This window comes from Gymnodraco acuticeps, unplaced genomic scaffold (assembly GCF_902827175.1).
Source record: "Gymnodraco acuticeps unplaced genomic scaffold, fGymAcu1.1, whole genome shotgun sequence".
NCBI classification, from domain to species: domain Eukaryota; kingdom Metazoa; phylum Chordata; class Actinopteri; order Perciformes; family Bathydraconidae; genus Gymnodraco; species Gymnodraco acuticeps.
This window is the reverse complement of record NW_022990280.1, coordinates 40183-64207: the sequence shown is the minus strand read 5'-3', so window position 1 is coordinate 64207 and position 24025 is coordinate 40183. Positions and strand designations below refer to the sequence as shown.

The following is a 24025-nucleotide window of genomic DNA, read 5'->3' as shown; positions in this document are numbered from 1 at the left end:
TTATCTGATTGGCTCTTAGCCTGTCTTCCTCTTCGCTGATTGGTCAATATCTTGTCGGTGAGTTTCGGGAGGGACCAGGAAGCCGGGTACCTGCCGCTGCTCTGTTAGCCTGATCCTGAGCTGTTTTCCGCTCAGTCCGGACATCATTCCGCCTCCTCACCTCTTCGTGGACCTTTAAACAAACCAAGGTAGGCGTTTGAAACATGTAATGACATTTTTCATACTGCAAAACGACGTAGTGGCGTGCAGCGACACAAGGAAGTGTAATGCGCTGTTATCTCATTGTCTGGGTAGCCAAAGTGCGCAGAAACCGTGCATAAATAGCTAAAATAATCTATTTATCGTGCTCAAATGTACAGAGTTTAACCAAATATCACACCGAATGGGGGTCTGCATTGAAATTAAGTCCAGTGTGTGATAAATGCGCTCTTAATATGATCTTTAAAACCCATAATCTTCACAAACTCCTCCTGTTTTCGTGCTTTTTGACGTCCCTTATCGCTATTTTAATGGCGTTATTCTGTGTGTTAATGGTTTGCACTGCTCGTCTGGCCTGCCTATAGCTGTCTCTGCAGGCTGTCTCCTCCCCATCAGGCGACCATCTTCCTGTTTGCTTATGTAACTTTTGGGAACGTCCTGTCATTTCCCAATCCCCAATAGAAATCTGCAAGCTGGGAAACTACCATAACTGTCATTAACACTCTAAAATCAAGTGACCATGCATTCACAACCCAAAGGAAGCTATATACACTTAATTTACAACACTATCACAACATTTAAAGTATTCATTTCAATTAATTAGATAGGATAAAGTATACCCTGATTTCAGTTTGCTGGGTTTTGTTAACCATATGTTGCTGGTTTGTTGCTCGGCTCACTTTGACAGATTTAAGAGGATTATGGAGTAAATCAGGGGGGAATAAAATGCTGAGTCATTGCATGGCTACTCCTAGTTTACGTTTGAATGCATTCATTCATTGAGTAACTGTAGTGTTTAGTAGAGGAGCTTTCTGTCTCTATCACACAGTTACATTATTTTTGTTTGCCTAGAATTGAGCAACGGGTTTCAATTAAAGCGGTTTTAATTGCTTTAAGAATGTACTATATAATACCAGACAATACTTAAACAATGCAAGTCTCTTTCAATCAAACATTTAATTTTGTCGGACCAAGAGTCAAATATACAATATTATATGTACTGAACAATCAGATCTTAACCAATGGTTGTATGTTTTTAAATATCACTGCCACAACTTCTTAAATCTGTTCTTATACAAGCTCACTTTAAGTTTCTAGTTTGCTTTATTCAATCTAACCAGGGTTTATTGTCCCTCAAGGGCCATTTTGTTTCCGCATTTAAACAAAAGTTAGAAACCGTGGTTGAAATGCACTGTGTTTAGTGAAACAACAACTTTCAACCCATTTCATAAGAAACAAACTGCTTTACGGCAACAACTACAAATAGTAGTAGTAGTAAAAAAGTTGTAGTAGGAGGACCAAAGTGCATTGCGACAATAAAACGGTGACTAAAGTTCATGGTTAATGGCAGCAATTACCTGTGAGAACACCTGAGACCCTAACCCCCGTCCAGAGGGCAGAAGGTGGATGTCTCCTTCATACTCTTTAATGTTTGTTTGTTGTCCTCCCGCAGGCTGAAACATGGCTCAGAAGATCAAGGCAGGCTCCGTGGTGGAGATGCAGGGAGACGAGATGACTCGAGTCATCTGGGAGCTCATCAAGGAGAAACTCATCTTCCCCTACCTGGAGATGGACCTGCACAGGTGAGAACGAGACGATGCGATACGATAACACTTGAATGGTCAGATGAAGTCTGAAATGTGACTTGCATCACAGCAGCTCCATGTGTAACATCAGCAGACACATATCAAAACACAATACATGAAAAACATTGAACATAGCAGCACGATCAGTGAGAGAAAAGCTGCTCAAAGAGCCTTCATCTGATCTGGACTCAGCTCTGTGTTCACTGAGAGGACTGACCGGAGCACAAAGGATGCTTCAGTCTGACTTTATTGAATCGTGAGACCCTGTGTCTCATGATGATAACATGTGTGTGTGGATCAACCCTATCCTCTCATTGCTTTCATGTTCCTTTAAACTAGTGCCGGACTTCCTGTCACCTGAACCTGTTTGTAATATCTGTTCCTGAGTCAATAGACGTTTCTTTACACAATGTGTTGTAATAAATCAACAGTGAGGACTTTGTGAGACTGAATTAAAGAACATTAGCCAACAGTTTGTGCAGGGCTGTGATTTCTGGTTCGACTGGTTCACCCAGACCCAAACCAATAGAGAGTGTGAAGAGCGAGAGTATCTGATAAGCACCTCGTGAACAGTTGCAAGGCTTCTTATGAAATCAGAGGCCTCCATGATAGTGCCTGAGTATTTCTACATCCACACTTCATGTTTTAAATCAAAGTAATCTCTGTACACACGCGTTTTAAAAAAAATTCAAAAACGCTGGATTAGTGTGGATGCTAGGCAGACATCTTGCTAAAGTTAAGTGTTTTAAATCTAAAATGTGGTGTGGGTGTAGCCATGGGGTGTCCTTAAAGAGTGTTATCTTACTTACAAAGTAGTAGTTGTGTACAGTGTGTGATTGCACAGTTATTATCTCACCTACAGCATTAGAATTAACAGCAGTTTGATAATAGTAATGATTGTATTGCATTCTTTAAAGCAAAAGTGCTATTTAAATATGAGTTATTTATAATTATTAAGATATCATGTAATCAGAAGGACATCAAGAACCCTAAAAAGTGGAGACATTTCTTTACAAGTATTTTTAAGACGTATAACTCTCTTGTGATACCTCAACCGTAAACCATTTAGTTTGAAATTATCTCACACTTTCTCCTGATTGTGGAATAATCATTTTGTGGAATCAAAGCGCATGCAGTTCAGGAGTTTCAGTGGTTAATACTAATTGTTTTGTCTCTCTAAAACATTTAGTACTTTTAGTAGATGTATTGTGAACATTTACAGTCAGCTTCTGGAGCATTTCTACATTTGACCTCACCGCTCCTCTTATCTCCTGTATGGACTTTGTACAGTTATATTATTTACATGACCTTTGTATGTGAAGTTTGAGTCCCTAAAGCCCCGGACACACCAAGCCGATTTTGGCCGTCGATGGATGTCAGGCCGACGTTGAGCGTCCTGTCGCCCCACTCAGATTGGTGTGTCCCGCACCGTCGTGTCTTTACGGCCGTGCCGACACCAGTTTGGCCGAAAAGGTGTCGTTCAAATAAATCACTCCGATTGGCTGTTCAGCTAGCGAATCAGTGCATGAGAAGCGAAATGGAAGTGAGGGACCCAAACAAACTATTAAGAAGGCAAACCTGAGATTTCATTTACCTGCAGCTCTCGACTCAGGTTCGGGAAAGCCCCGTGAGCTTCTCGCTGTAGAGTGAAAATGGAACGCTATTTGTTGTTTGTTTACATCACGCAGTCTGTTCTTCTTCTCTCGGTTATCACGCAGTCTGTCTTCCGGTTGTTGCCTCTTTTGAATGACGAATACACACTACCGCCGCCTGCTGGTAACGAGAGGTATTGCCACTCACGCATGCGCAGTTCGTACGTGCTTCTTGGCCGTCGGCTGAAGTCTTTGCGGTGTGTTCCAGTGCGACACATGGCCAAGACGCAGAGACGTGAGGCGACACAACAGTCGGGTCCGTCTGTGTGAGTTCTTTGGTGTCAGCTTGGTGTGTCCCTACCTTAATGGTCCCATCCCTCACAATGTGTAGTGTGGACAGATAGCCAACACTTTGCACTTTAGATTCCTTTTGCAGATAGAAATTGTAGTATTTCATCATCAAACGTTAATAGGCGCTTTCACACCGCAGCACTTTTCCCACAAAGGTTCATGAGAACTTAGATCATGAGAACTCTTTAGTTCTCATGAACTAAGTTCATGAGAACTTAGTTCATGAGAACTCTTTAGTTCTCATGAACTAAGTACAGATCACGTTCACACAGGAATAAGTTCCCTGGGGGTGGATTAGGCAAATGAAGCCGCTGACGTCACTTCTTCTTCTTCTTCTTCTGCTTTGGGTTTACTGGCAGGCCGCAAACCACTTCACGGCGTATACTGCCACCCGGAGTCCCCGGCCGGAAGTCCCCGGCCGGAAGTCCCTGGAGTTGGGGACTGGCTTCAGTAGAAGCTGCTGGGACTCCCAGCAGCTTCTACTGAAGCCTTCCGAATAAATCGCCAGAACGCAGACACCTCCTCATCTCCACCGCTCCCATGTTTTTTGTTGTGTTGCCATAAATTAGTCTCTCTGTGTTGGTGCGCGGGGCTAATGATAATAATGCTAATGCCAGCAAATAAAATGGCAGCTTCACAAAACTTTTCAGAGTTTTACGGGGCGTGGTTTGCAATTCGCCCAGCCAATCGAAATTGGTACTTTTTTCTCCCCAGGAAAGTCGTGCCACCTCTCTAGCACGCGCTAACAATGGGGGTAAAAGTTCTCTGAACTAAGTTCTCTTTTTTGGTGTGAACACAAAATTCCAGGCACGAACGGAACTAAACGGGAAAGTACGGGTAAAAGTACTCCGGTGTGAACGCGCCTATTGCAGGAACAGATATTCTTCATATTGTTGGTGTATTCAAACTAATATAACGTGATGAAATCAATAACATAGATCATACATTAGACCAAAATAAAGCAACTGATGGCATTGAGACTTTTTCAAATATAAGTGTGATTTAAAACAACTTAGGGAAACTCTTTTTGCAGATATAACGGGGTAAACATACAGTGTTCCTTCAGATGAGAACTTGTTGAGGATTTCTGGAGTATCTGAGGAATGCAAGAAGTGACACAACGTTAGAATCAATAATGAACTCGGTCAAGTTCTTGTTAAACCTGAAATCTCTTGTCTATATTTCTCACTTTCCTCTAAGTATGTATCCAGTTAGTCATCACTCTCTGAACGTCTTATTGTGGTTGGCTCTTGGGGGAAGGGTAAAAAAGAAAGTGGGTAAAAGGTCACAGCTGCTTTCAAACAATGCCATTAGGTTCACTAGAAAGCATTTAGGCTAACACAGGAAGGGAATGATAAGCACATTGAGCTTAGCCTAGTTTCAGATAAAGTATACATCCTTTTTTCACAGTTTGTGAGGTTCCAAGTGAAAAAGTGGAGCAACCTTTGCAGTAATCTGGGCAGAAAGCCAGTCGTTCTTGCACAATGTATTCCTTGTTTCCTCTGCCTTTGTGTTGCTGGCTGGTTTTGCAGATTTTCTCCTCACTCAGGCGAGTAACAGGCATAACACGAAGGACAGAGTGAAAACAGTGCTATGCAGGGAGTGAGGTGGGAAGTAGTGGAGTACAAAAACTTCATTACTGTACTATACATGTTTCTGGTATCAGTACTCCACTACTTATTTTTCTGACGACTATTTACTTTGACTTCTTACATGTTGAACTCAAATACCTGTACTTTCTACTTCTTACATGTTGAACCCAAATACCTGTACTTTCTACTTCTCACATGTTGAACACAAATACCTGTACTTTCTACTTATTACATGTTGAACACAAATACCTGTACTTTCTACTTCTTACATGTTGAACACAAATACCTGTACTTTCTACTTCTCACATGTTGAACACAAATACCTGTACTTTCTACTTCTTACATGTTGAATACAAATACCTGTACTTTCTACTTCTCACATGTTGAACTCAAATACCTGTACTTTCTACTTCTTACATGTTGAACACAAATACCTGTACTTTCTACTTCTCACATGTTGAACACAAATACCTGTACTTTCTACTTCTTACATGTTGAATACAAATACCTGTACTTTCTACTTCTCACATGTGAACACAAATACCTGTACTTTCTACTTCTTACATGTTGAACACAAATACCTGTACTTTCTACTTCTCACATGTTGAACACAAATACCTGTACTTTCTACTTCTTACATGTTGAACACAATACCTGTACTTTCTACTTCTTACATGTTGAACACAAATACCTGTACTTTCTACTTCTTACATGTTGAACACAAATACCTGTACTTTCTACTTCTTACTTGTTGAACACAAATACCTGTACTTTCTACTTCTCACATGTTGAACTCAAATATCTGTACTTTCTACTTCTTACTTGTTGAACACAAATACCTGTACTTTCTACTTCTTACATGTTGAACACAAATACCTGTACTTTCTACTTCTTACATGTTGAACTCAAATACCTGTACTTTCTACTTCTTACATGTTGAACACAAATACCTGTACTTTCTACTTCTCACATGTTGAACACAAATACCTGTACTTTCTACTTCTCACATGTTGAACACAAATACCTGTACTTTCTACTTCTCACATGTTGAACTCAAATACCTGTACTTTCTACTTCTTACATGTTGAACTCAAATACCTGTACTTCTACTTCTCACATGTTGAACACAAATACCTGTACTTTCTACTTCTTACATGTTGAACTCAAATACCTGTACTTCTACTTCTTACATGTTGAACCCAAATACCTGTACTTTCTACTTCTTACATGTTGAACTCAAATACCTGTACTTTCTACTTCTTACATGTTGAACTCAAATACCTGTACTTTCTACTTCTTACATGTTGAACCCAAATACCTGTACTTTCTACTTCTTACATGTTGAACTCAAATACCTGTACTTTCTACTTCTCACATGTTGAACACAAATACCTGTACTTTCTACTTCTTACATGTTGAACTCAAATACCTGTACTTTCTACTTCTTACATGTTGAACACAAATACCTGTACTTTCTACTTCTTACATGTTGAACTCAAATACCTGTACTTTCTACTTCTCACATGTTGAACACAAATACCTGTACTTTCTACTTCTTACATGTTGAACTCAAATACCTGTACTTTCTACTTCTTACATGTTGAACACAAATACCTGTACTTTCTACTTCTTACATGTTGAACTCAAATACCTGTACTTTCTACTTCTTACATGTTGAACTCAAATACCTGTACTTTCTACTTCTTACATGTTGAACTCAAATACCTGTACTTTCTACTTCTTACATGTTGAACTCAAATACCTGTACTTTCTACTTCTTACATGTTGAACTCAAATACCTGTACTTTCTACTTCTTACATGTTGAACTCAAATACTTGTACTTTCTACTTCTTACATGTTGAACCCAAATACCTGTACTTTCTACTTCTTACATGTTGAACACAAACACCTGTACTTTCTACTTCTTACATGTTGAACCCAAATACCTGTACTTTCTACTTCTTACATGTTGAACACAAACACCTGTACTTTCTACTTCTCACATGTTGAACCCAAATACCTGTACTTTCTACTTCTTACATGTTGAACTCAAATACCTGTACTTTCTACTTCTCACATGTTGAACCCAAATACCTGTACTTTCTACTTCTCACATGTTGAACCCAAATACCTGTACTTTCTACTTCTCACATGTTGAACCCAAATACCTGTACTTTCTACTTCTTACATGTTGAACTCAAATACCTGTACTTTCTACTTCTTACATGTTGAACTCAAATACCTGTACTTTCTACTTCTTACATGTTGAACACAAATACCTGTACTTTCTACTTCTTACATGTTGAACTCAAATACCTGTACTTTCTACTTCTTACATGTTGAACTCAAATACCTGTACTTTCTACTTCTTACATGTTGAACTCAAATACTTGTACTTTCTACTTCTCTCATTTTCCAAACAGCTGGTTCCTTTAGTCTGAATGTGTGTTTGATGCGTGATCATTATTCTTTAGAGTCATTGCGTGCCTATTGATTTGAACACGATCCGTGTATCCATCATTTCCTGGTCTTCTCTAAAGAAGAGGGACCAATGGAAACGTTGTCATGTTGCCGTTGTTCAGCATGGAAACATTCATTAGCTAACAATGACATTATTGTTCTATTAATATAAAGGGAGGTCAGGTACTCTTTAAAGCAGCTGCTAGTTATGGGTACTTTTTACTGAAGTACATTTCAAAGCCTCTTTACTTTGACTTGAGGAAAGAAGTCAGTACTTCTACTTTCACCAGAGTATTTCTAAACACGAGTATCTGTACTTCTACTTGAGTAAAGGATGTGTGTACTCTTGCCCTCTCAGGGAGTGAGGTACAAGGTTAATATCTGTTCTTAATGTACACTGTGTCAGGGCTTCCAAGAAATATAATTAGCCCAGATAAGAGGATAAAACCCTGGCAGCAGTTTGAGTCGTTCCTCTAAGCAGAAGCACTCTCTTTCAGTATTCATGAATGTCGCTCATGTCCTCTGGCACAGTTTTTACATCACAGCGATCACACTGTATCATCCACAGAGTAGCTGCTGGCTAATTCAAACAGAAGCAAACAGAACGTTCTCTTTTACTGCTTTGTTGTGCTTTGAGCAAACAAGGCGCTAATAATCTCTGTCCTTCTCTGAACAGAGTGTTTCTGTTTAACGGTGTCTCATGCCTCTGCTGTTCAGATTATAAGTGGTCTCTATGTCTGGTCCATTTCTTCTTCTTACATCTCTGTGTAATCACAAACTTAAACGCACAGTAAAACATGAAGCATTTAAGGATCAAAAGGTGTAAATTAATCGGAGCTCCCATTACATATTTGGTTTATTCTTAGGGCTGTTTATTTGCTCTTTTATCAAATATATCCAGATCAAAAATAGGCTACTTTCCACATACTTTTAGATGCATTTTCACTGATCGATCCTGAAGTTTAGCACCTTGTTTTTTAAGACAAAATATTTAAAAAATGTTTTTATGCCTCAAAACAAGTCTTGAAAAAAGTATTGTTTTCTTAAGATCCATCCATCTATCCATCCATCCATCCATCCATCCATCCATCCATCCATCCATCCATCCATCCATCCATCCATCCATCCATCCATCTTCTCCCGCTTATCGGTGGTCGGGTCTCGGGGTAGCAGTTCCAGCAGAGAGCCCCAAACGTTCCTTTCCCCTCATCAACCTGCTCTGACTGGGGGATCCCAAGGCGCTCCCAGGCCAGCGAAGAGATATAATCCCTCCACCTGGTCCTAGGTCTACCCCTTGGTCTCTTCCCAGCTGGACGTGCCTGGAACACCTCCCTAGGGAGGCGCCCAGGTGGCATCCTAACTAGGTGCCCGAACCACCTCAACTGGCTCCTTTCGACGCGAAGGAGGAGCGGCTCAACTCCGAGTCCCTCCCTGATGACCGAACTTCTCACCTTATCCCTAAGGGAGACGCCAGCCACCCTGCGGAGAAAACCCATCTCGGCCGCTTGTATCCGCGATCTGGTTCTTTGGGTCATGACACGGTTAAGATAAGATACGATAAGAAGTACTGCATTGATCCCAATGTGGGAAATGTTTGCGTTGCAGCAGCATAAGACTTGGCATTGTACAATACAAATTAGAAAGACTAGAAATAAACAATCCAAAACATCTCAATAGAAATAAAATAGCATTTTTTTTAAAAAGTAGAAAATATACATGTTGAAATACAAATGTACAGTTGCAAAATATAAAAACATTGATACAACTTTTATCAAATATATCCAGGCTACTTTCCACATTATTTTTGATTAAAGCAAATGTTCACTGATTGTTCCTGAAGTTTAGCACGAGCAAAATGTTTTTATGCCTCAAAATAAAGTCTTGAAAAAAGTATGGTTTTTCTTACAGAGGTGTCGGATATTTGAACACATTTCCAGGACAAACGATACGATAATACTTGAATGGTCAGATCAAGTCTGAAATGCTCCTTGCATCACAGCAGCTCCGTGTGTCACATCAACAGACACATATCAAGACACAACAAACATTGAACAGCAGGCTCAGTGAGAGAAAAGCTGCTCACAGAGCCTTCAGCGTGCATTTGATCTGGACTCTGCTCTGTGTTTACTGAATGGATGTTTTCTTTACTGCAATATGAACTAAACTCCCTCATCTTTGTCTTTTTCTGTGCAGCTATGACCTGGGTATGGAGAGCCGCGATGCGACAGACGACCGGATCACGGTGGATGCGGCGGAGGCGGTCCAGCGTTACAGCGTGGGCATCAAATGTGCCACCATCACGCCAGATGAGAACCGCGTGGAGGAGTTCAAGCTGAAGCAGATGTGGCGCTCTCCAAACGGCACCATCCGGAACATCCTGGGAGGAACCGTGTTCAGGGAGCCCATCCTCTGCAAGAACATCCCCCGCCTGGTGCCCGGCTGGACCAAGCCCATCGTCATCGGCAGGCACGCACACGGAGACCAGGTACTGTTGGAATGCTTTAGGAAAATCTAAAAGGTTCTTGTCTGCGATATTCCAAAATCTAGAAGAAACATCCCATACGTCATTACGTCATTTGTCATCACAGAAATAAACATGTTTATTGCCATATAAGAAAAAATGGGTTCGGTATAACTTTTGTTATTAAGGCTTAAAGTTATGTATAATTAAGGGTTAGAGTGACAGGTGGGTACGGTCACTGCTAGCCATGAACCACATCTTTGCCTATTTTTGGATTACTCAGGAGTTGGGCGCTGCAAAGATAGATCTCAGCCCACAAACATATAGCTGTCAATAGATTCATATTTTATTCATCCCTACGACTTCTGGAGATCAGGTGGAGATCAAACGTCCTAATATTACACTTCAAAGTGTCAGCTATACACATTCATGTCTAGCCTCACATGAGGTTGAAATGATCCTCAAATATCAGCAGGATTAGAGCTTACACTCAACACAATTGCCTTCCTTCCACTCCTCTTTCTGTCCTCTTCTTTTCATGTCTGATTATATCGCATGTGGCGCTGTGTGAGAAGCCTCTTTCATTGCCTACACTTGAGCGATTATGCGTATGACAAAAAAAGCCTTTCAATCTTTGGATTTTGAAAGGAGCGACTGTAGCTGTGTAGCATCATGTGGGAGTCTTTATCTGAGTGCAGAGACACCTGATTATCTCACAGAACCAGCACTGTGACTGAAGCATGATTTCAAACAAAAAGCTCTGTGACAAGCCGACTGCTGCCGGGCTGTCAGCTCACGTATGAGTTAATGTGAGACATTGTCTGGTTGTCAGGAGAGACTTAGTCAATAATTATATTGCATCAGCCTTTGGACCATAATGTTCTACCTCTACAGCCCCGACAAGTTGCAGCAATCACAGATTTATGCCCCGGCCACACGAGGACGAAAACGGCTCAACGCATAGGATTAACGCAAACGCAATCGCAAAAAAGCTTCCGTCCACACGCAATAGTCATCCGGATAGTGTCTGTCCACACGAGATCGCTCCGTTTAGCTCCAACCGCTGGAGAAGCTGCAGTACATGCAGGAGCCTGTACGTGGCGCTGTAACTTCCTCCACAAAAGCAGAAGAAGCATGGTTGTCATGGTTGCCCTTCTGTTTATTCTCCGCGGTGGGGGCCGAGGGAACCGGGCAGAGTTTCTCGCCAGTCAACGTGTATTAAAGTTTAAATCTTCCGACAAAATCATAAAAGTGCCGGTCAAAGGTCTTCTTTGTTATTTATTGAGCTTTAAAACAAATGAATAACGAATCTATATATTATAATAATAAAATACACGGAGCCTCTCTTTTTCCTCCCTCTCTTCGGACAGCGCCAGTGTCTGTCTCATGCAGCAGCTGATTCAGTAATGAGTGACCCGGCCGACAGTAAAAATAAACATATTTATATCTAGTTTAGGTAGTTTGAGAGGTAATTAAAATAGCTAAGGGTGATGATCGGACTTGAAATGTGTGTTTTACTCCGCCGCCGCATCACAGCGGGAGGAGCTGCGTGTCTCCGTCCTGTCAGATTAGACTTCACTCGCGTTTATGTCCATATCGAGAGAAAAGATAAATAATCTGAATTCAGTGTGCAGTTTACTTTGACGCGGGGGTGAGCAGCAGAGGTGGGGAGAGGCGGGGCTATTGCCTCATCATTATCAGAAAATGATCGTATAGGGCGTACACACGGAGCCGTTGGACCCGCCAGAGCGTTGCATATGCTGTTCTATCCACCCTTGGGACCCGTTATCGTTTACGCAGTCGTTTAGTGCCGTATTCGGTCGTCCTCGTGTGGCCGAACGGTCTATATGACACTAAACAGTAACGCAAACGACCGTTTTCGTCCTCGTGTGGCCGGGGCATTATATCATACGGTTGCTCGTGGCGCTGTGCCAAAGTCAACAGCTCTACACTCAGGAGAGAGTCATGCAGGGGAAGTGTCAAATGGGTGTTAGTTATAATATAATATCCTCTGGATGTCAGAGGTGTGCACGTCAAAGCCTCAGCTGACTCCACTGCTGCAGGTTATGGCTCTTATTTTGTAACTTTGAGCCAACAATCATTTATAGGAATGAATTAATTCATATCTTTCAAAAGCTGTCTCTGAAACTCATAAACAAGACACTTCCAGACCCCACAAATACCAGCAAAGTTAGCTGCTGGAAAAAAAGAGTGGACCTCGAAGATTAAACCACACTTGAATAATAATAATAAATGATATTTATATAGCGCCTTTCAAGAGACCCAAGGTCGCTGTACATGGTGGACAAACAAAACAAACAGACAATCAACGGGCAAACCAAAGAAATAACTAAAGGAAGCCGGGGGACCAGAAAAGGGCCCGAAGGCCAGGGTGAACAGGTGTGTTTTTAGTGATGATTTGAAGATGTCCAGGGAGGCAGCATTACGGATCTCGGCAGGAAGTGCATTCCAGAGGGTGGGGGCCGCAGCACTGAACGCCCTGTCACCAACAGTTCGGAGGTGAGAGCGGGGGATGGAGAGCAGGGCCCGTGTCTGAGGACCGCAGACTCCGAGAGGGGGTGTAGGGATGGAGGAGGTCCGATAAGTACTGGGGGGGCGAGGGTATGAAGGGACTTGTACGTGAGGATGAGTGTTTTGTATTGAATCCGGGACTTGAATGGGGACCGAAGCAGTTTCTGGATGTGTTAGACACCCTGAGAAACATTGTATACCCTCTAATAGTACCAAAGACTAGGAAGCGGTCGTCCTTCGTGGTCGTTATTCTCGTGTGATTTCTGTGTTATCTCAATATTGTTTAATATCCCGCTGACTGAAATCCTGCTGGTGTTCATTTGTTAACCTTGAACACCAGTAACAAACCTGTTCCCTAACCCTTCCATTAAAACGGTCTCCAATGAGGCAAATCAAATGAGAACATCATTCAAAGTGATGTATGGTAAAACTGATTTCACCTACATTTCTTAATTTAGCTTAAAAAACTTTTTTTAATGTAATATGACACAGAAGTAGTGAGTATCATATACGAGTGTGCCCATATTGACCAACACTAGAGAGGGGCAACATATGTTGGTTCTTTTCAGGGGCTGCTATTAAATGCATCACAATGAGATAGCTAAAAACTGAAACCCCAATCTAGGACGTGATTAAAAAATAAATAAAAACTATGTTAACAAATAATGTATGTGATAAGGCTGCAGAGACAATTTTACAAAGAGATGGAGTCCTGTATGAGTCTGATGGTATTCTGAAACTCTTTCCTTTGAGTCTTCTGCCTCCTAAGAAACGTCTAAGTTAACGTCTAAAGACAAAGATGGAAAGTTAATTGATGTCAAACTGCATGAAATTAATGCTGAAGTAAAAATCAATCAAATATTATAACAAAAGCACATCTGATTGACCCCACTTTACTGCGCAGCTATCAGTGGACCTTTATCTGTTTTTGTTTTCTAACCCTCATCCCCCCCCCCCCCCCCACAGTACAAAGCCACAGACTTCGTGGTGCCCGGTCCGGGGAAAGTGGAGATGACCTACACCCCCAAAGATGGAGAGCCAGTGAAATACGTCATCCATGAGTTTGAGGGTAAGAACACAACTAGTTGATATACAGAGGTGGGAAGTAGTGGAGTACAAATACTTTGTTACTGTACTTAACTACATGTTTCTGGTGTCAGTACTTTACTCCACTTCTTATTTTTCTGACGACTTTTTACTTTGACTTCTTACATTTTGAACACAAATACCTGAACTTTCTACTTCTTACATGTTGAACACAAATACCTGTACTTTCTACTTCTTACATGTTGAACACAAATACCTGTACTTTCTACTTCTCACATGTTGAACTCAAATACCTGTACTTTCTACTTCTCTCATGTTGAACTCAAATACCTGTACTTTCTACTTCTTACATGTTGAACACAAATACCTGTACTTTCTACTTCTCACATGTTGAACTCAAATACCTGTACTTTCTACTTCTTACATGTTGAACCCAAATACCTGTACTTTCTACTTCTTACATGTTGAACTCAAATACCTGTACTTTCTACTTCTCACATGTTGAACTCAAATACCTGTACTTTCTACTTCTTACATGTTGAACTCAAATACCTGTACTTTCTACTTCTTACATGTTGAACTCAAATACCTGTACTTTCTACTTCTTACATGTTGAACTCAAATACCTGTACTTTCTACTTCTTACATGTTGAACTCAAATACCTGTACTTTCTACTTCTCACATGTTGAACTCAAATACCTGTACTTTCTACTTCTCACATGTTGAACACAAATACCTGTACTTTCTACTTCTCACATGTTGAACTCAAATACCTGTACTTTCTACTTCTTACATGTTGAACACAAATACCTGTACTTTCTACTTCTTACATGTTGAACTCAAATACCTGTACTTTCTACTTCTTACATGTTGAACTCAAATACCTGTACTTTCTACTTCTTACATGTTAAACTCAAATACCTGTACTTTCTACTTCTTACATGTTGAACACAAATACCTGTACTTTCTACTTCTCACATGTTGAACTCAAATACCTGTACTTTCTACTTCTTACATGTTGAACACAAATACCTGTACTTTCTACTTCTCACATGTTGAACTCAAATACCTGTACTTTCTACTTCTTACATGTTGAACACAAATACCTGTACTTTCTACTTCTTACATGTTGAACTCAAATAGCTGTACTTTCTACTTCTTACATGTTGAACTCAAATACCTGTACTTTCTACTTCTTACATGTTGAACCCAAATACCTGTACTTTCTACTTCTCACATGTTGAACACAAATACTTGTACTTTCTACTTCTCTCATTTTCCAAACAGCTGGTTCCTTTAGTCTGAATGTGTGTTTGATGCGTGATCATTATTCTTTAGAGTCATTGCGTGCCTATTGATTTGAACACGATCCGTGTATCCATCATTTCCTGGTCTTCTCTAAAGCCCCTGTCACACTGTCCCGAAGTTGACACCCGATGGACACACGAATATGGAATTGTGAATTTCGCACGAAGATGGCCCCGAACCACACGAAGGCAACATTTACATTACATTTAAGACATACAACTGCAATGAAAGCACCAAAAACAATTATGTTACAGTACTATGATACTGTACTGATATCTTCAGACTTTGTTCTTTACTTTATCCGTCTTTATATGTAGAAGATATTACGTTTTCTCCGTCATGTTGTTGTTTCCATAACAACAACAACTTCCTGTCAACTCGCCTTCAAAATAATATATTATATCCTTTTCAGTTTCACAGAACACAAATTGGGTTATTTACATAATATATTTACATGATTTTGTTGTGCAATAAAAAACCCGATGGACACACGATAAAGGAAATGTTCAAATTCCGCTGTGATCGTAGCAACATCGGGCCATTCGTGAGGGCATCTAAGCCATCGTACAGTATGACCGCCGGTGGAGTTTCTCAGGCTCCGGCAGCAACTTCGTGAGCGGTGGCAAAATCTTTGGCATGTCAAAAAATAGCCGAAGGACCTTGAGAAGGTTCATTTTCGTGTTGAATTCGTGTGTACATTTTGCCCTTCGTAAGGCCATCGTGAGGGCATGTCTTGTTATCATCGGTGCCATCGGGCATTCGCCCCGATCAGAGTGAGGGCGAATGCCCGATGGCACCGATGATAACACGAAGATGACACGATTTGACAAGATGCCCTCACGAGTGCCTTACGAAGTTGCCGTTCACGAAGTTGCTGCCGGAGCCTGAGAAACTCCACCGGCGGTCATACGATGGCTTAAGATGCTCTCACGAATGGCGCGATGTTGTTACGATCACAGCCGAATTTGAACATTTCCTTTATCGTGTGTCCATCGGGTGTCAATTTCGGGACAGTGTGACAGGGGCTTAAAGAAGAGGGACCAATGGAAACGTTGTCATGTTGCCGTTGTTCAGCATGGAAACATTCATTAGCTAACAATGACATTATTGTTCTATTAATATAAAGGGAGGTCAGGTACTCTTTAAAACAGCTGCTAGTTATGGGTACTTTTCAAAGCCCATACTTCTTTACTTTGACTTGAGTAAAGAAGTTTAGTCAGTACTTCTACTTTTACCAGAGTATTTATAAACACGAGTATCTGTACTTCTACTTGAGTAAAGGTTGTGTGTGCTTTTGCCATCTCTGTCGATATATGATCCTGCTTCCAGACCCCTCTCTAACACAATAACAAGTCTTCCATAACGATAATAAATACTGAGAAGTGTATCCATCTGACCGTGATATTATTGCATGTGAATGTACTAAACTGAGTGTGCGTGTGTGTGTGTGTGTGTTTGTTCAGGCACAGGGGGTGTAGCGATGGGGATGTACAACACGGATAAATCCATCCGGGACTTCGCCCACAGCTCCTTCCAGATGGCTCTGTTGAAAGGCTGGGCGGTGTACCTCAGCACCAAGAACACCATCCTGAAGAAGTACGACGGGCGCTTCAAGGACATCTTCCAGGAGATCTACGAGAAGTAAGGAGCTCATGCATAGTGCCTCTCACATACACACACTTTTAAACCAGTACTTCTCACAAAGAGCAACTACCTACCTACCTACCTACCTACCTACCTACCTACCTACCTACCTACCTACCTACCTACCTACCTACCTACCTACCTACCTACCTACCTACCTAACTAACTAACTAACTAACTAATGAGAACCACATATCTTATCAAGAGTTTCTCAGAAAAATTAACATTTCTTTGTGAAATATGATTATTTCTCGGCTCTTTAAGAAACACATATTCTCCAGTTTACCCAAAACCTGTAACAGCGACAGGAAGTACACAAACTAAACCGCAAATGTACTAACGAGAAAAAGTGCGCTGGGGAGATCACATCCATCGATCAGTAACTTCCTGTTGTCAGGTTAAGGGAAGTTATACTGTCTAGTTGTATCTATCTAGACTCAGACTCTCTTTCCTCCTGTGTTCAGGGAGTACCACGCTCAGTTTGTGGAGAAAGGCATCTGGTACGAGCACCGCCTGATCGACGACATGGTGGCTCAGGCCATGAAGTCAGACGGAGGCTTCATCTGGGCCTGCAAGAACTACGACGGAGACGTGCAGTCCGACTCTGTGGCTCAGGGTGAGTGGAAGCATGCTGAGGATTGAAGATCATATAGTCTGTGTTAAAGTTCTTAAACGCCAGGAGGGAAGATTTCAAACGAGCATATTGCAACACCTGCATCCCCAGTTAGTGAGCGTGCACCAGATGATGCTACATGCTAATCCACCCTCCCACAGTGAATGATACAAAGCCTTCTGAATTCACGGGGTGGTTTTGGCGCAGTGGTTAGAGCGTTCAGATCAAGGGGCGTTGGTGAACTCCAGTTCGAATCCCGCCTCGGCCGCCACTGCGTCAGGCCGTTGTGTCCTTGGGCAAGACACTTCACCCGCATTTGCTCCTGTGGGTAATGTCCGCAGTAATGACTCTTACATGTCATGTATGTGTAATTGTAAAGCGCTTTGAGCACCTGTAAAAGCGCTCTAATAAAAAATGTAATGCATTATTATTATTATTTGAATTCAAGCAGTTTCTCTTTCAAAATAGTTAAAACAACAGAAATATTGCAGCTCTTTTTTCTTCAGCAAAAGCAAAACATGCCAGAGAAGTATGTCTATGTTCCTGCAGCAGTATTTTTAGATCAGTGACACTTAAAGAAGGTCTTGTAACTTATTGTCGTTTAGAAGAAAGTCGATATTGCGATGAAGGATTTCTTATGGACATACAATTGCACCATTTTTGTTTTTTAATCAGAACAAGTTAAAGGTGGGGTCGGTAAGTTTCAGAAACCGGCTCGAGTGCACTAACATTTGAAAGTACACCGAAAAGAATCCGCCCCTTCCTTCAGACTTCCTTACAGAGCACCTCCTCCATCACACATGAACGCGACATGACGTCAGCAGACTGGTGAAAGTGGCCGCCTGTTGCTGGCGAGTCATTGAAGTACTGCTGCAATGCACGCCCAATGACAGCACGAGATACATTTGTGCGTGCACAGGGTGGCAATCCGGCTAAACGGATTGGTACTACAGCACTACGGCTTCCACAGATGACATTTTTTTATGGATTTATTGTCAAAGCACTTCAGATATTCATTGCTATCGGATGTTAAGAGCATCCCATGGAATATAACAAAAAGTATATCTCGAGCCGGTTTCTGAAATGTACCTACCCCACCTTTAAAAGCCAATTGCAACAAGTTTCAAGGTTCAATGTTAGTTTATTTGTACAGCACATTTTAAGACACAGAGGCAATTCAAAGTGCTTCACATAGGGTTTAACACATAATAATTAAAAACAAACAAAAAATAAAATTAATTAAAGCAATAAAATACAGGTGTTTCTCTAGAAACAACGTATCCCTATCAGGAGTTATGTTATTGACTATGTATAACAACTATGTCTAATAACATGAATAACAATCTGACTCCTCCATAGACGGCATGTGGTAACAATAAAATAGAAATGCTGATTTCTGCCGTCTTAGTTTAAAACATGTTCTGTTGGTAACATGCTTCTGTGTCTCTGTTCCAGGCTACGGCTCCCTGGGGATGATGACCAGCGTTCTGATCTGTCCTGACGGACGCACCGTGGAGTCTGAGGCGGCGCACGGCACCGTCACCCGTCACTACAGACAGCACCAGCAGGGGAAGGAGACCTCCACCAACCCCATCGGTACACACTTCAGCTACCACCTACACACAAACCCAAAGATCAAGATTCAAGGCTTTTATTGTCATGGTTACTGTCGTGGCTTCCTTCCTTGTTTTTCTATCAAGCCACTAGACGCCTTAAACACACATTTTTAACTCGTTTTATTTCCTTTAAATTACTTACAGTTGAAGAGTTGCGTGGCCTCCGATGGTTTTTAGGTGCGATGTGTTTGCTCAAGATAAAATAACACACTTTTACACATGCAACAAAGAAAAGAGGCCTTTACAACATTCAAAACAAATCGGCAAAACTCAAATAACATAACAAACAACTTCTTTCTTTCTTGATAAGGCTTATATAACTTCATAACTTAAAGGGTAATCAACAGCGTCTTTCTGACAGGTTGCTGCCCATCACTGTCCCTTTAGAGCAGTGCTTCTCAAAGTGTGGTGAGCGCCCCCTAGTGGTCCGTGAGTATATTGGTAACATTTCACATTTGAAATAAATAAATACATTTGAGTTTTCCGCACTCTCGCAGGAATATCTCCGCAATGGAGCGAGCTTACGTTTCACTTTCGATTGCATGATATAGCCCAGCGCAACACCTTCATCACACATGTTGCCACTTGTTTGTACCGTTTTCAGGTGATTTGTAATCTGTTCTAGAAAAACTGTGTTTTTGGATATTTGTGGAGTTAGGTGGTCCGCGAGTGTTTTTATATTGGTGGTCCTTGGTATGAAAAAGTTTGAGAAACACTGATCTAGAGGAGGGAATTGTAGTCTTTTATAGTGTGTTGACTACAGACGTCACAATTAGGTGGCCTTTCTTATAAACTAAATACTGGCTCTAACAGCTACGGTTTAGATATATCAATGAAAATCTGAGGTCACAGGCTCCTCCAACAGAGCAACACAATAAAACAGATACAATAGTTGAAATAGTGCAAGTAAAATAGAAATCAAATCAAACTTTATTTGTATAGCCCAATATCACAAAACATGTTTGCCTCAGTGGGCTTTACAGATTAAAAACAAGGCAACAACATTGTATATGATGGAGTTACAGCAAAGTGAGAAGACAAGGTTCGTTTATTTGTACAGCACATTTTAAGATACAGAGGCAATTCAAAGTGCTTCACATAGGCATTGAACACATCATAATTCAAAACAAAACAAACAAAAACTAAAAAGTGTAGAAATGTCAATGAAAGTCTGAGGTCACAGGCTCCTCCAACAGAGCAACACAATCACACAGAGATACAATAGTGTAAGTAATACAAATAAAATAGAATAGAAATAGTGCAAGGAGAGTCTATATACAAGTAATTGGAATGTGATATATTAGATAAATAATGTGTAGTTGCAGACAGATGAATGTTATGGATGTCCTTTCAAAAGCTCAGGTGTTAATCTTGTGTTTTATCCAGCCTCCATCTTTGCGTGGACGCAGGGCCTTTTGCACCGGGCGAAGCTGGACAAAAACTCAGAGCTGAGAGTTTTCTCCGAGGCGCTGGAGTCCGTCTGCGTGGAGACCATCGAGGCCGGGTTCATGACCAAAGATCTGGCCATCTGCGTCAAGGGACTCGCAAAGTTAGTTTTTTTTATTTTGTATTATCTATTATACTATTTCAACAGTTTATATATCTAAAAAAACAATCAAAATGTGTAGAAACGGGAGGTAATTCCACAATGAAATACTCACACAGAAAACACAATGCTATATATATATACATACACATACATATGTGACACCCATTTCCAGGGTGAAAATAAAATAATCAAGTAAAACAAATTAATTCCTACAAGTCCATGTTCAGATAACAAGACAGTTAATTTCTCATCCTATTTTTATGTAAACTGATAATTATGACAATAGTCATTATAATTATTATTATCAAATACACTTGGGAGTGTGCGGTTACATTTTGCATACACAGCTGTGTCCTTTATCCAACACAACGTTTCTACATTACATCACATGCTACTTGTTAGACGCTTTTATCCAAAGCGACTTACATACTCAATACTGTGGACAATCCCCACAGGAGCAGTTTGGGGTGAAGGGTCTCAGGGACACAACGACATGCTGACTGCAGTGGGGTTTGAACCTGTGCCCCCCTGATCCCAACACCAACGCACAACCCACTGCGCCACACGCCTCCTCTGTATATAAGAATGGATTTAATAATAATAAATTATATTGCTATAGCGCTTTTCTTGAACCCAAAGACGCTTTACATTTGGGAGGGAGGGTAGACAAACATTTACTAGGGGTTGGAGTTTCACCCACCATTGTACCTTCATTACAAGTCAAGCTGCACAGATCATACAATATCAGGCAGTTAAATATGGCCTTTGTTGTGTGAGAAAGACATTCAAAAGCTCCTTTTCACAGATTAAGTTTGTATTTGAGGTCAACATGTCTTTTGACATTTGCAGAGAAATTCCATAATTCAGTAGATATGGCATTTTTGTATTATGGCATCTTCAGTATTCACTTGCACAACACTAGCTTGTTTGACTTTGGTTAACAAGTTTAGTATCTACAAGTAAAATAAATGACACTTTCTTAAATAGTCAATGTATAAAGTCAGTCAATACTTATTAGTGGAAAGCTTTAGCACATATTGAGTTGTGTAAACTTGCTCCTTATCCCCAGTACAGTTTGTCCTACTAAATGTGTCAAAGTTCGTCTCTCCTTAACACACAAGTGTTTCTGCTCTTCCCGCTGCAGTGCTCCCCCTGTACACGCCATCATAGATTCTTTAATGTCACCTCATGTTGTACCACCATCTCAAGTCTAGCCGTTTGTTTCATACAACATCAGGCCGTCAAATAGGATTTTTGTTGTAATAAATAGTATGTTTTCTTATTTCTGCTAAATATTAGGTTGGTATTTTATAACTGCATATGAATGTCTTCTTGCATTAGCAGAGGAAATCCTAAATGTAGTAGATACATGTATGGCCTGTCAACATAAGAGAAAACATGTTTAGTGTTCTCCAGTGCAACACTTGAAGATATGCACTGTTTGAATGAGGCTAACATAAGTTGAGTATCTCAAGAAGCTACACTTAAAGGGGACCTATCATGCAAAATGCACTTTTGTACGTCTTGTATACTTGAATATGTGTCCCCGGTGTGTCAGGGAACTCAACCCTCTCTCTTTTCCTCCATACCCAAATCTGTAAAAACGGGGCTGCAATGGATCTGATACAGATTTGAAATATCTCTGACGTCAGATACAAGGAGCTCCGCCTATATGGGCAACTCTCCACCTATCAGGGGAATGGGAGGTTGCCGTGGCATGGTAACAGCATGGTAACACCATGGTAACATCATGGTAACATGACACTCGTGCCACGCCCCCCTCCTTTGCCGGGGGGCGTGGTCAGCTGCAGCTCATTTGCCACAGAATCAGCCCTTGTGAAGACAGGGCTGGAATAGAGCAAATAGAGCGAATGGTTAAAATGCATGATCTGTTTGGTATTTTGAAACTAAAAGTTCACAGACATGTTTTGTATAGGTATGGCCCTACAATATATTATTCAAATATAGCATGATAGGTCCACTTTAAATAAAACTAAAAGTATATTAAATGACACTTCCTGTAGTCATGTCACCGATAAACTCAGTCAATACTTATTACTGGAAAGCTTCAGTACATATTGAGTTTGTAAACTTGTTCCTTAGTCCCAACACGAGTATGTCCTACTAAATGTCTCCTTGTTAGAATAAATCCTCTTTAATACAGCTGTGTATACAAACGTACCGTCTCATTCACACTCCCAAAGTATCGTTGAAGTTCACTCAACCCTTTCTCCTTGTTCTCTCTCTGCAGTGTGACTCGTGCCGACTACTTGAACACCTTTGAGTTCCTGGACAAGCTGGCAGAGAACCTGAAGATCAAGCTGGCTAACCCCCCCAAACTGTGATCTCCCTACACACACGCCCCCCCCCCCCCCCACACACACACGCCCCCCCCCACACACACACACACATTCAAACACAGGAGTTAACACTGAAGACGAAGGAGTTTGCCCTGAGAGATCTACAGACTTAAGACGGGAACCTTGGGTCTAATGGATGAAGGTTTCTGGTCCAGAAGGAAGAGGAGTTCACTCTAGTCCTTCATCCCTGTTAACGCATAACTAGTAGACAGTAAACATTAGGACTGACACCGGGTGAATACCCAGTGTCTTTACCCAGAATGCACTAGTTCCCCCTGTGAGTGTGTTGTCAATATTTGTTGGTGACAGAATGTGTGTGAGGGAGCCTCTCCACCCTGACTGCTTCGTTTAGTGTCAAATTCATCGATTCATTCTCATTTGTCATGCTGTGTTTTAACGGTACATCGAGCAACACTTTCCTCTCATGAAAATGGACGTGCACACCATGACGTTTAACTGTTCTGCAGCACAACATACAACAACAACTCTTCTCACACAGCCTGCTAACAGACGCATTGCTTTTAGATTTTATACTGCTATTAAACTTCACCAGTCAGTTGTTGGAGGTGTATTTATTTGTCCTTCCTGTGTGTGTGCGTATGTCAATAACCTGCCAAATAAATCATCATGTTAAAGTCAGAATATAACTCTTAATAAATGAGTTTTTGAAGAAATAATGCACGTGTTATTCTTTTTCTCTGGGTGTGTGCTGATGTCATTAAGGGGAGCAACTAACAATGTATCTGCTCGTTAATTTACTGTCTCAAATTAATCGTCTTGTCTTTATCTGGTGAAAAATCTCAGATCTCAAGGTGACTGTTTTAAAGAACAGAAAAGAAGCTGGAATGTCTTTAAATGTACTGCCTAGAAATGAATTAACTTATATTACCATACGTTTTAGATGTAAACAAGAGTTATCACAGCACCAATATCCAGAACACCAGCACAGGAACTTGCTATCATTCATATTGTTCAATAAGTATTTTCATGAATGGACGAGACCTGATGTCAAACAGCAATATTTCTGACTGAAAAATGCCAGTATTTAAAATAAAAAGGTATTTAGATGGAGGGATGGATATTCAAACGGTTCATTTCAGTGATAACAATGTGC

The 24025-nt window shown here is 40.9% G+C and overlaps 1 protein-coding gene across 1 annotated transcript; it reads left to right on the top strand.

Annotated features, from left to right (window-relative positions):
* The first annotated feature begins 26 nt into the window (after positions 1–26).
* On the top strand, positions 27–23588 carry idh1 (isocitrate dehydrogenase (NADP(+)) 1). Its single transcript, XM_034221772.1, has 9 exons — positions 27–188; positions 1652–1781; positions 9974–10265; positions 13740–13842; positions 16593–16770; positions 17238–17389; positions 18842–18982; positions 20389–20551; positions 22803–23588. The coding sequence occupies exons 2-9, from the start codon at positions 1660–1662 to the stop codon at positions 22894–22896; spliced, it is 1245 nt and encodes a 414-aa protein (XP_034077663.1). The 5' UTR covers positions 27–188; positions 1652–1659; the 3' UTR covers positions 22897–23588.
* The last annotated feature ends 437 nt before the right edge of the window (positions 23589–24025 follow it).

Coding starts and splice junctions, on each gene's coding strand:
- idh1 (XM_034221772.1), top strand. CDS start 1,660: ATGGCTCAGAAGATCAAGGCAGGCTCCGTGGTGGAGATGCAGGGAGAC. Junction 1,782..9,973: donor CTGGAGATGGACCTGCACAG/GTGAGAACGAGA, acceptor TTTTCTGTGCAG/CTATGACCTGGGTATGGAGA. Junction 20,552..22,802: donor TGCGTCAAGGGACTCGCAAA/GTTAGTTTTTTT, acceptor CTCTCTCTGCAG/TGTGACTCGTGCCGACTACT.